This window comes from Gymnoscopelus microlampas (genome assembly GCF_963454915.1).
Source record: "Gymnoscopelus microlampas genome assembly, chromosome: 21".
Taxonomy (NCBI): Eukaryota; Metazoa; Chordata; class Actinopteri; order Myctophiformes; family Myctophidae; genus Gymnoscopelus; species Gymnoscopelus microlampas.
This window is the reverse complement of record NC_139958.1, coordinates 20,384,190-20,395,284: the sequence shown is the minus strand read 5'-3', so window position 1 is coordinate 20,395,284 and position 11,095 is coordinate 20,384,190. Positions and strand designations below refer to the sequence as shown.

Genomic DNA, 11,095 nt, shown 5'->3' with positions numbered 1-11,095 from the left:
ACACACACACACACACACACACACACACACACACAGTTTAACATTTATCAATTTATTTATGTCCACATACAGGGAAAGCATACAGGGACACAAATATTTTAGGTGCAGTAAATGTTACATTCACAAACTCATGGATATGTCCTCATGATTTTTCTGCCTCGTCTTTGGGCATCCCAAGTTGTTCGAAACCCTCCAACAACCAGTCCGTGGGTATAATGTCCTTGGCTGGATCACCAGAGGAAACAAACTGCTTAGTCTTGCACTGCTTCTTGTATGCAAGCTACATAGTCCACAGAAATTGCCCACTGCACCTACTACATTGACGATGGTAGTTACTACGGGGCAGTTTAACGTCATGCCCAGGACACACACACACACACACACACACACACACACACACACACACACACACACACACACACACACACACACACACACACACACACACACACACACACACACACACACACACACACACACACACACACACACACAGGTAAAGCTACACCGTATACAGTACATACACACAGACATGTGCATGTAGTAGTGTACTACTGTAACTAGTCCATGCACGGCCAATGTACACTAATTCTTGACCTGCACTCAGTACATGGATGTAGCATACCTGTGCTCCATTTTTCATCTATTTAGATACCTTTTTTTTAATGCTTTAAATGTCTTGCACCTAACCTCTAACTTGTCCCTATGTTTTTTGTCATCCATTACTGCTTTGGGACCTTTTAGGAGAATAAGGAAGGCAAGGTACGTAGGCTCTAAACGATGCCTGAAAGACTGAATTTAACCCAAGACCAATTCAAAATGCACTATATTTTCATCCAGTGTAAATTGCTAGGAAAGGAATTGTGTTGTTCCAAATTAATCACACTTTTATTTTGGTCTATACTTTGTAAGTTATTAATTCAGTTCAACCTTCTATCCTATTGTCTGGTTTTCTCTTCCTCATTTCTCTCTCTCTCTCTCTCTCTCTCTCTCTCTCTCAGGGTGATGGAGGGGATGAGAATGGTTCAGACAACTTCATGCACAGCATGGATCCTCAGCTGGAACGACAGGTGGAAACCATACGTAACCTGGTGGACTCCTACATGGCCATTGTCAACAAGACTGTCCGGGATCTCATGCCAAAGTGCATCATGCATCTCATGATCAACAATGTGAGTCTGGATCCATCATGACAGTCAGATCGAGCCCCCACATGCTTTTTACCCACACTAACCCTGGTGTCCCTATTTTGAGCATTTCTTTACAGACACAAATTCTCAAAGACAGCCAAGGCCTAGTTGCTTAATGTATAGACATCACATGGCGGTATTGCACAGGAAGTAGCAGATCTACAAACTTGTTTTTTCACATTTCGGAAGATTGCACATCTTCTCAGTGTGTGACTGACAGAAAAAGTGCAAAAAATGATCTTGACTTCAACTCAATTTGGACCTCTTCAAAAAAGATTGGATGAGAGTATTTTTTATTATCGATACTTTATTCATATTTAAATCATAGTTTTTCTTAAAGGCTTTTCGACAACTGCACATTTTTTGTTGGAATCACATGATTTATTTTACTATTTTATTTTATTTTTTGGTTGTCTGCACTGGCTCAATTTTGTCTGATGGTATCCTGTAAACTAAAATGAAAGATTCTTTGGCAATTTACTTAACTGAAAACAGCCAAGTGAATCTCTCTCCATTTCTCCCTTATAACCTCAGTCATTGCTCCAAAATAGATCAATCACTCGCTAATTTGACTCTGGTATGAGTTTACTTGGCAGGCAAAAAGCATTCATAAGCCACGGAGCAGTGGAACACAATGGGCCTCATGCAGAAACATTCTCTCAAATTTCACTTATATTTTCTCATTCTTAACATCCAAATCACTCTTCCCCAGGTGTGCTGAATGATGACTCCAGAAGTAAAAGTATCAATATCACTATGTAGAAATACAAGTAAAAGTCCGGTATTCAAAATTTACTTGAGTAAAAGTACAAAAGTATTGGCATCAAAATGTACTTAAAGTAAATATATACAAATCTTTTGAAAATAGCAGATCTACAAGCTCACAGTGCGTCGCTGTGAGCTTGTAGATCGGCTATTTTCAAATTGGTCTGAATTGGTTAATGTATGTTTTGTAATAATAATCAAAATCTACAAAGTAACTAGTAACTTAAGTTTCCACAACACATTGCATCGCAACGTTGTGAGCTTGTAGATCGGCCAATTTGACTACTTTTGTGTGACACTCTTGTATGATGAAGTAGGGCATTAATTTACGAAAAAACGTAAAAAGTTGAAATATGGAGATACAAGGTTACAAGGGACACAACTGAAGAAGCTGATCGCACGCAATATCATGCAAGGCTTTTTATTGGGTTCTGGACCAATATTATTCCTTTAGTCCACAAATGTAATAATTCAATCATCATGATTACTCTAAAACATATAATAATATAAATTTGATTATATGATTTTTTTTTATGTTCCACAAATTTTAAACGTGTTTTCTTGCATTGGTCAAACAATTTGTGGACTGAAAACGAAATGTTTTTTTTGTCTTATCTCAGTACAAGTGCTCTCAACAACTCAACAAATAAAATGAGCTCTTAAGAAAGCAGTGGTGAATCCAAGAAATCAATGGGTACTAAATGAAAGGAAGTTCTTGGATATAATCTAATAGTTATCTCTGTGGTGCTGTTCAATTTCTGTTGTAACCACTACAGCATGTCGTAAAATTAACTTGTGGTACTTGATGTCCAGATTTAAAGGGATTTATTGAATTGAAGATGCATGTCTGCCAAACTGTTCAGGTTTGATACATGACGTGGTTCCTTTGAATTCACGCACAAATAGTTTCAAATCAAACAGTTCGGGTGAAAAGGAAACACATCAAATTAAAACAGAAGAAAAACCTTAGAACAGAAAAGACACACACTCTCTGCTAGTGCAAAAACGAACACAGGTGGCTCTGAAAGAGTAATTACTAATTATGTTCAACAATATCCACCTTGCCATAAAACACAATGAAACCCTGGCCTTTTCAACATTTACGAAAATAAGAGGAAGTAGTGGATACCAACACAAATAAGGGGAAATCTTTTTCTGTTTCTCGCTTCCTGCTTGAGGCCCATTCTATAATCCACAGGTCTTGTATCTCATATAATTTCTAATGGGGAAGCAGTGCATATTAATATATCTCTACATCAAAGGTGATATTTTAAGTTGCATAGCGCTCACTCACTCACTGTGCAACTTGCCCAAGCAGACACGTGCTGTCGTGCTCAGAATTAAAAACATAGTTATGGTCCCAGCAGATTCCTTGGAACCAATCACCAAATTACCAGTTTTAACCAAATATGCTACAGATTAGTAGCTGTAGCTGTTAGAAGATGATCTGCGACTTCCGTCTTTAAATCTCTGTCGGAATTGTTTTCTTCCCTTTTTTTTTTACACATGGGTGTGCACACACACACACACACACACATTTACATTGCTATGCTTGTGAGGACATCAGCGTGTTAGGACGCAGATTTTTATGAATGCCATCAATCCCTAAAGAAGACCTTTCCAGGTCGAAACGTCAGCTTTAAACTTATTTACCAAGGTCAGGAGCACCTCATCAATACTGGTGTGCGCCCTTCTCCTGTTTGTTTGCCATGAATGCCATCTTTACCATTTTCTTTTGGCATTTTAACTCTCAAGCTCGCAATGTTGCACTGCAACATAACGCCGGCGCGCAACTAAATATAAATCAGCCAACTCTAACCCCTAACCTTAACCCCTGAATCTGTTCCTAAATGTAAGCCTAATTCTAAAAATGTTTTTTATCCATAAAACATCCATTTCTCTTTTGAGGAGGACCAGGAAAATGGTCCACGCAATGTCTATTTCTCAAATATACTCACGTTCACTCACCCACCCCACCTCTCTCTCTCTCTCTCTCTGTCTCTCTCTCTCTGTCTCTCTGTCTCTCTGTCTCTCTCTGTCTCTCTGTCTCTCTGTCTCTCTCTCTCTCTCTCTCTCTCTCTCTCTCTCTCCAGACCAAGGAGTTCATAAATGCAGAGCTGCTGGCCCAGCTGTACTCCTGCGGGGACCAGGGCACCCTGATGGAGGAGTCCCAGGAGCAGGCTCACCACCGCGACGAGATGCTGAAGATGTACTATGCCCTGAGGGAGGCGCTCAGCATCATCGGGGACATCAGCACCTCCACCGTCACCACGGCCATGCCCCCGCCCGTGGACAACTCCTGGTTGGGGGTGCAGGGCGGAGGAGGCGGGTCCGGGGGAAGGTAAGGAGATGGATGGATGGATGCAGTGATTCTCAAACATTTAAATTTAATTTCAAGGACCCCGTGTTTGGTATGCATTAGGCCACAGAATGTAACTCTGAGAGTGTACAAATGGAACCAAATGAACTTGTTTCAGGTCTATTTGATTCCATTTGTACACTCTTACAGACCCATAAGGGTCACCATGCGTCGCTTTGCAACGCATTGTGAGCCTGTAGATCTGCTATTTTCAAACAATTTTTTATACATGACGAACTTGTAAAATGGGACATACTTTTACTTTTGGTACTTTAAGTATATTTTGATGCCAAAACGTTTGAACTTTTACGCAAGTCAATTTTGAGTATTTCTGCATTTCAGTATTGATACTTTTACTTAAGTAAAAAATGTGAGTACATCTTCCACCACTGGTGTTGACGCCCCGCTCCATTGACGCAGAGCTCCAATTAACATCATGCGGTATCAGCGTGTGTTTATCTATGGATAAGACTCCAACATGATATAGTATGAGGGTGACGACAATAGCATATATAGACTCCCATTGTTAGAATGGAATGCGGAAATGCTCTGTCTATCTCAATGAGGAAGTTCCAACGTTTGGAACTACAGCCCATAGCAGCCCGCTTTGCGGCGAGATCAAAGTGTGACGGAACTCTCTCTCTCTCTCTATGGGTCTGTGAGACTCCACCCAGAGACTCCACCTAGATAATAGTGAGAATTGTCATTGTCACACAGGTGTTAGGAATTGATCAATTAGGCCAGACTAAAAGCACTCTGATGGCTGAAGGCTGATACACATGTAAGTGCTATCATTTTAATGTCACAGCCCATTTAATAAAGGGTTCTAATGTTATGAATTCAGTACACGTGTTTAGATGTACTTGCTACATGTGTGTTCCATTCATATTGTCTTATGCTCTGTTTGAACATGAATGTGTGCTACCACAAATGGCAAATAAGCTCCCCTTCTCTTTCTCTCTCTCTCTCTCTCTCTCTCTGAGATAATAGTTGTTTGGAAACCATCATCTTGTTTCTCCGCTTCTCCGTCCAGGTCTCCAGCCACTAGTCCACTTCCCAATAGAAGGGCTCCACCGGGCCCCCCAGCCCGCCCCGGCTCTCGTGGACCACCTCCTGGCGCTCCTCAAGCTGGGGGACCACCAGTCCCCTCTCGCCCGGGGGCTTCTCCTGATCCCTACAGTGCTCCTCCCAATGTACCCTCCAGGCCTAACCGCAACCCCCCGAGTGTGCCCAGGTAAGGCGGACGTTTTGAGAGCTCTTCCAAATACAAAATGATCCCTCTTGACACCAGCATGAATCCCAGTCCGCTTTGAAAAGCGTACATTTTCAGACTCGCTTTCCCTACCTACACCCCCCCCCCCCCTTTTTATCTTACTTTTATAGTTTTTAACCTTTTAACTAGTTTTTCCTAATAAGTTGTTTACATATTTTGTTTCTGTAAAGCGACTTTTAGTTGCGCAATGTAAATTGTATGTGTTATTGAACAGAGACTATAACAACTGAACCAGAATGCTGTTAACCAATTTCAACCTGGCGTCCCTATTCTGGGCATGTCAATTGTCAAAACATTTAAAAATAAAATAAAATAACTGAGCTACAAGATCACAGCGCATCGAATCACGATGCATTGTGAGCTTGTAGATATGCCATGTTCCGCAATTCGTCGTATGACCAAGTATGTATGGGTTAACCACATGAACCCTATTCTGGGGTGAATGTTCTGGGCCATATAATAGCTGATCTACAAGCTCACAAAATGACGCGTTGTGAGCTTGTAGACCGGCTATTTTCGCTTAAGAGAATTGGTGAGGTAGAGGAAAACAAGCAGTAGGCCTTCAGTATATACTAAGTAAGTATATAATAGGGTTTGAGTGGTTAAAAATCAAATGAGTGAATATCATGATGAGGTTTCCAAGCTGAATGTGACTCTCTGTTGCTAAGGGGGATGTGAAGACACGAGGAGGAAGGGGTGAAGGAGGTAACTGAATGTGGAGCGCTGTAGATGTGATAGAGGCTACATACAAAAAATAGATCGATAGCATAGTAGATGCAGTAGCCCTAAATAGGTCCAGTAGATGGATAGACAAGACAACTGATAATTATTGTGACTAATGGATCGATTGATCAATCGTTAAATAAACACAAAGGTCTTAAATAGTTTTGTGTAAAAATGGGTTTTGGTGTGTGTTTGTCCGATTGTTCCCCTGCTAATCAAGCTCCCACACAGGCTTGGGGTCAGGCCCAAAATCCTGCAAGCCAATAAACCACTTTGAGAGCACCCACTTGCGCTTTCTGCCAGGACTATTTTACCCCAACCTTTCAACCATCACTAACGCACATTTTACATTCATTCCTGTCTTAACACTAATAGTCCAACAGCACATATGAATTTGCTGTGAGGGAGCTTTGTTTGCAGGACACTCCAGTCTCCAGTATTCTTGTCCATCAACTTTTCAGTTCACTGGCAGTGGCCTCATCTGAATACGTCCTTTGTAATGTTTTAAGTTAGTAGGTGACTTTATGATGGATAAGAATGGAATAAAAATAAAAAGTGAGGCTTTGCTATATCTGCAATTATTGTTTCTGTTGGTCCGTTCCGTCTGTGTTTTGCACTGCTAACGTTCGCCTTGTGTTTGCCTGTGATTGTGAGCTAACATTTTGACTGATCCAGTTCCCATGCAGTCTGGGTAGTGGCTTGCCTTCTTACTGTAGGATACACGCACGTCGCTGTTCAACGCTCTCGCTCGCAAACGTATAGCCTGCCCTGCAGTACAGCATGCAGGCATAGCTTCCATGTTATCCCTTGGATTTACAACAGAGTAAAGACCTCAGTGTTAATGTATCTATTTATAACTATGAGAGTGTACAAAAAATGTAACCACATGACCCTTACATTTGGTATACTTTGTATACTAATAGAGTTAAGTTACAATAACTTATTTAATCCGTATAGTAGAGTAAGTCAATACAGTATAACTAGCACATCTGCAGTGTTTGGAGAGGTGCTCTCCCTACTCTTCCATTGAGAAATTAAAGACACTGGGGTAGGGTAGGACACCTACTGGTTAACAAGTAGTACTGCCTGAATAAGCTCATAAGGCCCTGCCACACTGAACGTGTCATTGGCGCGAGCGTCACGCAAGTCCGCCTATTCACATCGTCTACTCAATTGAAAAACGGACTTGTGTTTTTAGAATGGTCAAACAACTGAAAACAAACATAGCTACACTGCAATATTGAAATAAAAAGAGCCATTGTAAACAAAGGCTGTAGCCATTTGATGTGTGTCAGGCAGCCAGGGCCTATAAATGCCATATATCCAGGTTTGAATCCTGGGTACAAGTTATGGACCGCAGCTTTTAACACTGAGTATTTTACTGTGTAGGTTTAAACCAGTGGACCCCCACTTTGGTATGCATTAGGCGACGGACCCCCACTACTCTTGAGGGAGTACCATCTGTACTCTCTCAGATTTACAGACCTGTAAGGGTTTGTCACTTTGGTTCATAACTATCAATTTAGCTGGGGACCCCCTGGAACCCCTTCAAGGACACCTGGGGGTCCCCAACCAGACCCCACTTTGAGAACACTGGTTTAAACAACGTCAAATATAAAACTTCACCAGAACATTTTCACCAAGTCACCAAGTCAGTTTTCCTGGATTCCCATTGGTCCTCCCGAGTGAGAGCTGAGCATCCACGTGACGCGCGTCTTTTCCTGCACTGTAACCTGTTTGTTTGTTTGCACTCCTCCTCTCCTCTTCCTTCTCTTCTTCCATCCCTCTCTCCCTCGCCACACCTCTGTCCCACCACTATGGCTCCTCTTTCAGAATCACTATAACCTGACCAATGAAGACTAACCTTTCTGGTACGTTGGGTACCATTATCATCATCACCTTCCTCCTGCTTTCTCTTAGGGTGCGGTCACACACGCGCGACTGCGCTTCAATAATGATCACTATACATTTGGACACCACCACAAAATGGCCTAATCACTATATAGTGCATATAGTGAGTAGGGAGTGATTGTTGAGTGTCACCGGCACAGCCATGGTGTTGCTTTCCACCCCATGGACGTGACCGTTTCATTCGCACGCCTGTGACCGTACCCTGAATCAGGCTTTAGAGGACTCTCATCCGCTGCATGCTCATTATTACTCTTTCTCATTTTTCCTTTCTTTTCTCAGAGCGCTGCCTTTCAGGAGTGCTGCATGGGCAAACACAGCTTACAGAGGGATTCATGTGATGTGAAAAGCCTTGTCAACGTCTTGTCTGCTGCTTATGCTTACTGGCAAATTAAAAACTTGACTATGGTTAGAATCCTCTGCGCTCCAATGGATACAATTGGCCGTGTTCACGGGTGGGAAGCCGGGTATTGTCAGGTGAAGCGGCAGACGACTTCATGTGTATCAGAGGAGACACGAGGTTGTCTACTACACCCAAACAGTGGGTCGGGAACCATGTCTGGGTCGCGGACCAATTTTTATGGGTCGCAATCCTATTGTTTTCATAAAAATAATAAAATAATTTCCAGAAATATATATTTTTCTAATTAAGTAGTGAAAATAGCAGATACACAAGCTTGTGCTATTTTCACTAGTTTGAGTCTTGAGCTAAAAAAGTTGAGAACCACTCGTCTACTACACCCACCCACATGACCAGCTGTAGGGGTTATCAGTGATGGCACACATGAGGTGAACTGGGAATCGGCATAACGACTAATCTGGGAGATAAATAATAAAATGGGAGAAACAAATTTGCTTAATTAAAAATATATATAATAATGGTGATGAAAAATGTCATATCCCAGGGCAACAGACAGAACGTTGACAAAGATGCTGGTGTGTTGGGGACAGCAGTGTTATTGTTTACACACTTAAACTGTCTGTAAGCTGTGTGCTTGCTTTACCGTCTGAGCTGATAAAGAGCAGTGCCTTTTGTCTATTAAAACGGTATCCTGTCCCGTGTGTCCATATGAGAAATTATGTTTTGAGGGAAGTTTCGTGGTTGTTCTATGCAAAACCACAGTGCCTTGAAGCACATACTGTACAAAATGAACAAGCAGGCATACAAACTGGCAATACAAAAAGTGTGTGTGTGTGTGTGTGTGACATCCCATGTATCTCTTCCCTTCTTCCCCGATGTTTGTTAATGTGATTTAATTGGGCTCTAGCATCGGACAGTTTATAGTGATGTATTTGCCTCGCGGCGTCATTAGTAGACAGCTTTTTATAGGATTTCTATCTACAGTAGTAGTAACAAAGCAACATATCATATCCTCTAAGGCCTTTTCCAGTGCCATATGATTTCTTATAGGAATTATACAGCAATGACACAGCTTCATAAATAATAACAATAAATGTGTTACATGGCCCTGTGATACAAAAAAAAATCATGGCAACTGAAAATGGAGTAATACTGCCCCCATTTGGCTTAAACGGCATACTTGCACTGTGGCCATGTTTGAGTCCCAAATAAGTGTGTGTGTGTGTGTGTGTGTGTGTGTGTGTGTGTGTGTGTGTGTGTGTGTGTGTGTGTGTGTGTGTGTGTGTGTGTGTGTGTGTGTGTGTGTGTGTGTGTGTGTGTGTGTGTGTGTGTGTGGAATTTACACATCTCTACATGGGCACCGTACATGGGAACAGTATATGCAGTACTATACAGTCTAAGTGGTGCTATAGTTTTTCCTTCCTATACAATTGCAACCCTTGAGGGAAAAAAAAACTCAATCCTAATGTATCCCCTGCCTCTCCTCTGTGTCCCTGTCTCTCTGTGTTTGTCCATTTGTCCCCGGCAGTCGGAGACCACCGCCTTCTCCCACCCACTAGTTCTCCGAATCCTAACCCTCCTCCCTAAACCACCACCTGTCCAACCCTACCCCTGGATGAGAGGTTAATGGACGAACAGCGGCACCTACCTGCTGGTCTCCGCTACTACACCAGACCACAGCTGCTCTCCCATCTGTTATCAGCCACGTATCCCCCCCCCTTATCTTTCTCGCACACACAGGCACATACACTCACAGACACATGCATGGAAGATATACATACATACTGTACCCTCATAATACAATTACTTGAAATGAATAGAGAATTACTGAACCACAAAGTACTGTATAAACACAATCATACATTATGCATACACATACAAACACACACACACACACACACATACACGCGAACATGTGCGAGAAGTACAGTATGTGCGTACATTTAGACCTATAAGGAGAATGCATATGCACACTTAGCATGAACAACGCTCAAGGAATACTTCCCTGAAGTACTACACAGGATATTTGCTGTGTATATTTCATATTATATTTAAAATGAGTATTCCTGGCTGCTAAATCTATCTGATCTCTCAAGAGTGTTTGTTACTTTCTTTCTTTCTTTCTACATATATTTTCCTTGGATAATTTTGGATGTTGATGTCTTTTCATTCTCTCCAGAGAGGTGATGCATTTTCTAGCCAAGCTGGATTGGACAATACAAGATAACTGCATCATTAAAACGCACTGTGTTCCTGTAAATGTTGTTAAATGAGTTCTGTTCACGATCGGTGATGATGGTCCCCCAAAACCACAGATAAGGAGACTTCCCCACGCTCACTTACTTTGTCTCGTATGCCTTGCAAAAAGGGACAGCAGCCTTTGTAGTTAAAAGCAAACAGCCAAAGAGAAATGAGATGTGCTGTTGTACACACATTTCAGTAATTGACCGTTGCTCTTACAAGTCACAATTTTGTGGTATTTATTGCACAGGCATTTAACTGTTATAGCTATGTAG

The 11,095-nt window shown here is 41.8% G+C and overlaps 1 protein-coding gene across 2 annotated transcripts in view; it reads left to right on the top strand.

The window, feature by feature from the left end:
* Positions 1-10,316, top strand: part of dnm1a (dynamin 1a) — a gene marked incomplete at its 3' end in the record, with an annotated part of 72,700 nt that extends 62,384 nt beyond the window's left edge. Inside the window, exons 19-23 of one of the 2 annotated variants that reach the window (XM_084047624.1) lie at positions 745-762; positions 1,002-1,172; positions 4,049-4,296; positions 5,348-5,548; positions 10,108-10,316. In XM_084047624.1, the coding sequence (XP_083903750.1) occupies positions 745-762; positions 1,002-1,172; positions 4,049-4,296; positions 5,348-5,548; positions 10,108-10,138 (669 nt within the window). Of the gene's footprint in view, positions 1-744; positions 763-1,001; positions 1,173-4,048; positions 4,297-5,347; positions 5,553-10,107 lie in introns of those variants that run through there. The other variant, XM_084047625.1, reaches the window with a different exon arrangement.
* Positions 10,317-11,095: the final 779 nt, after the last annotated feature.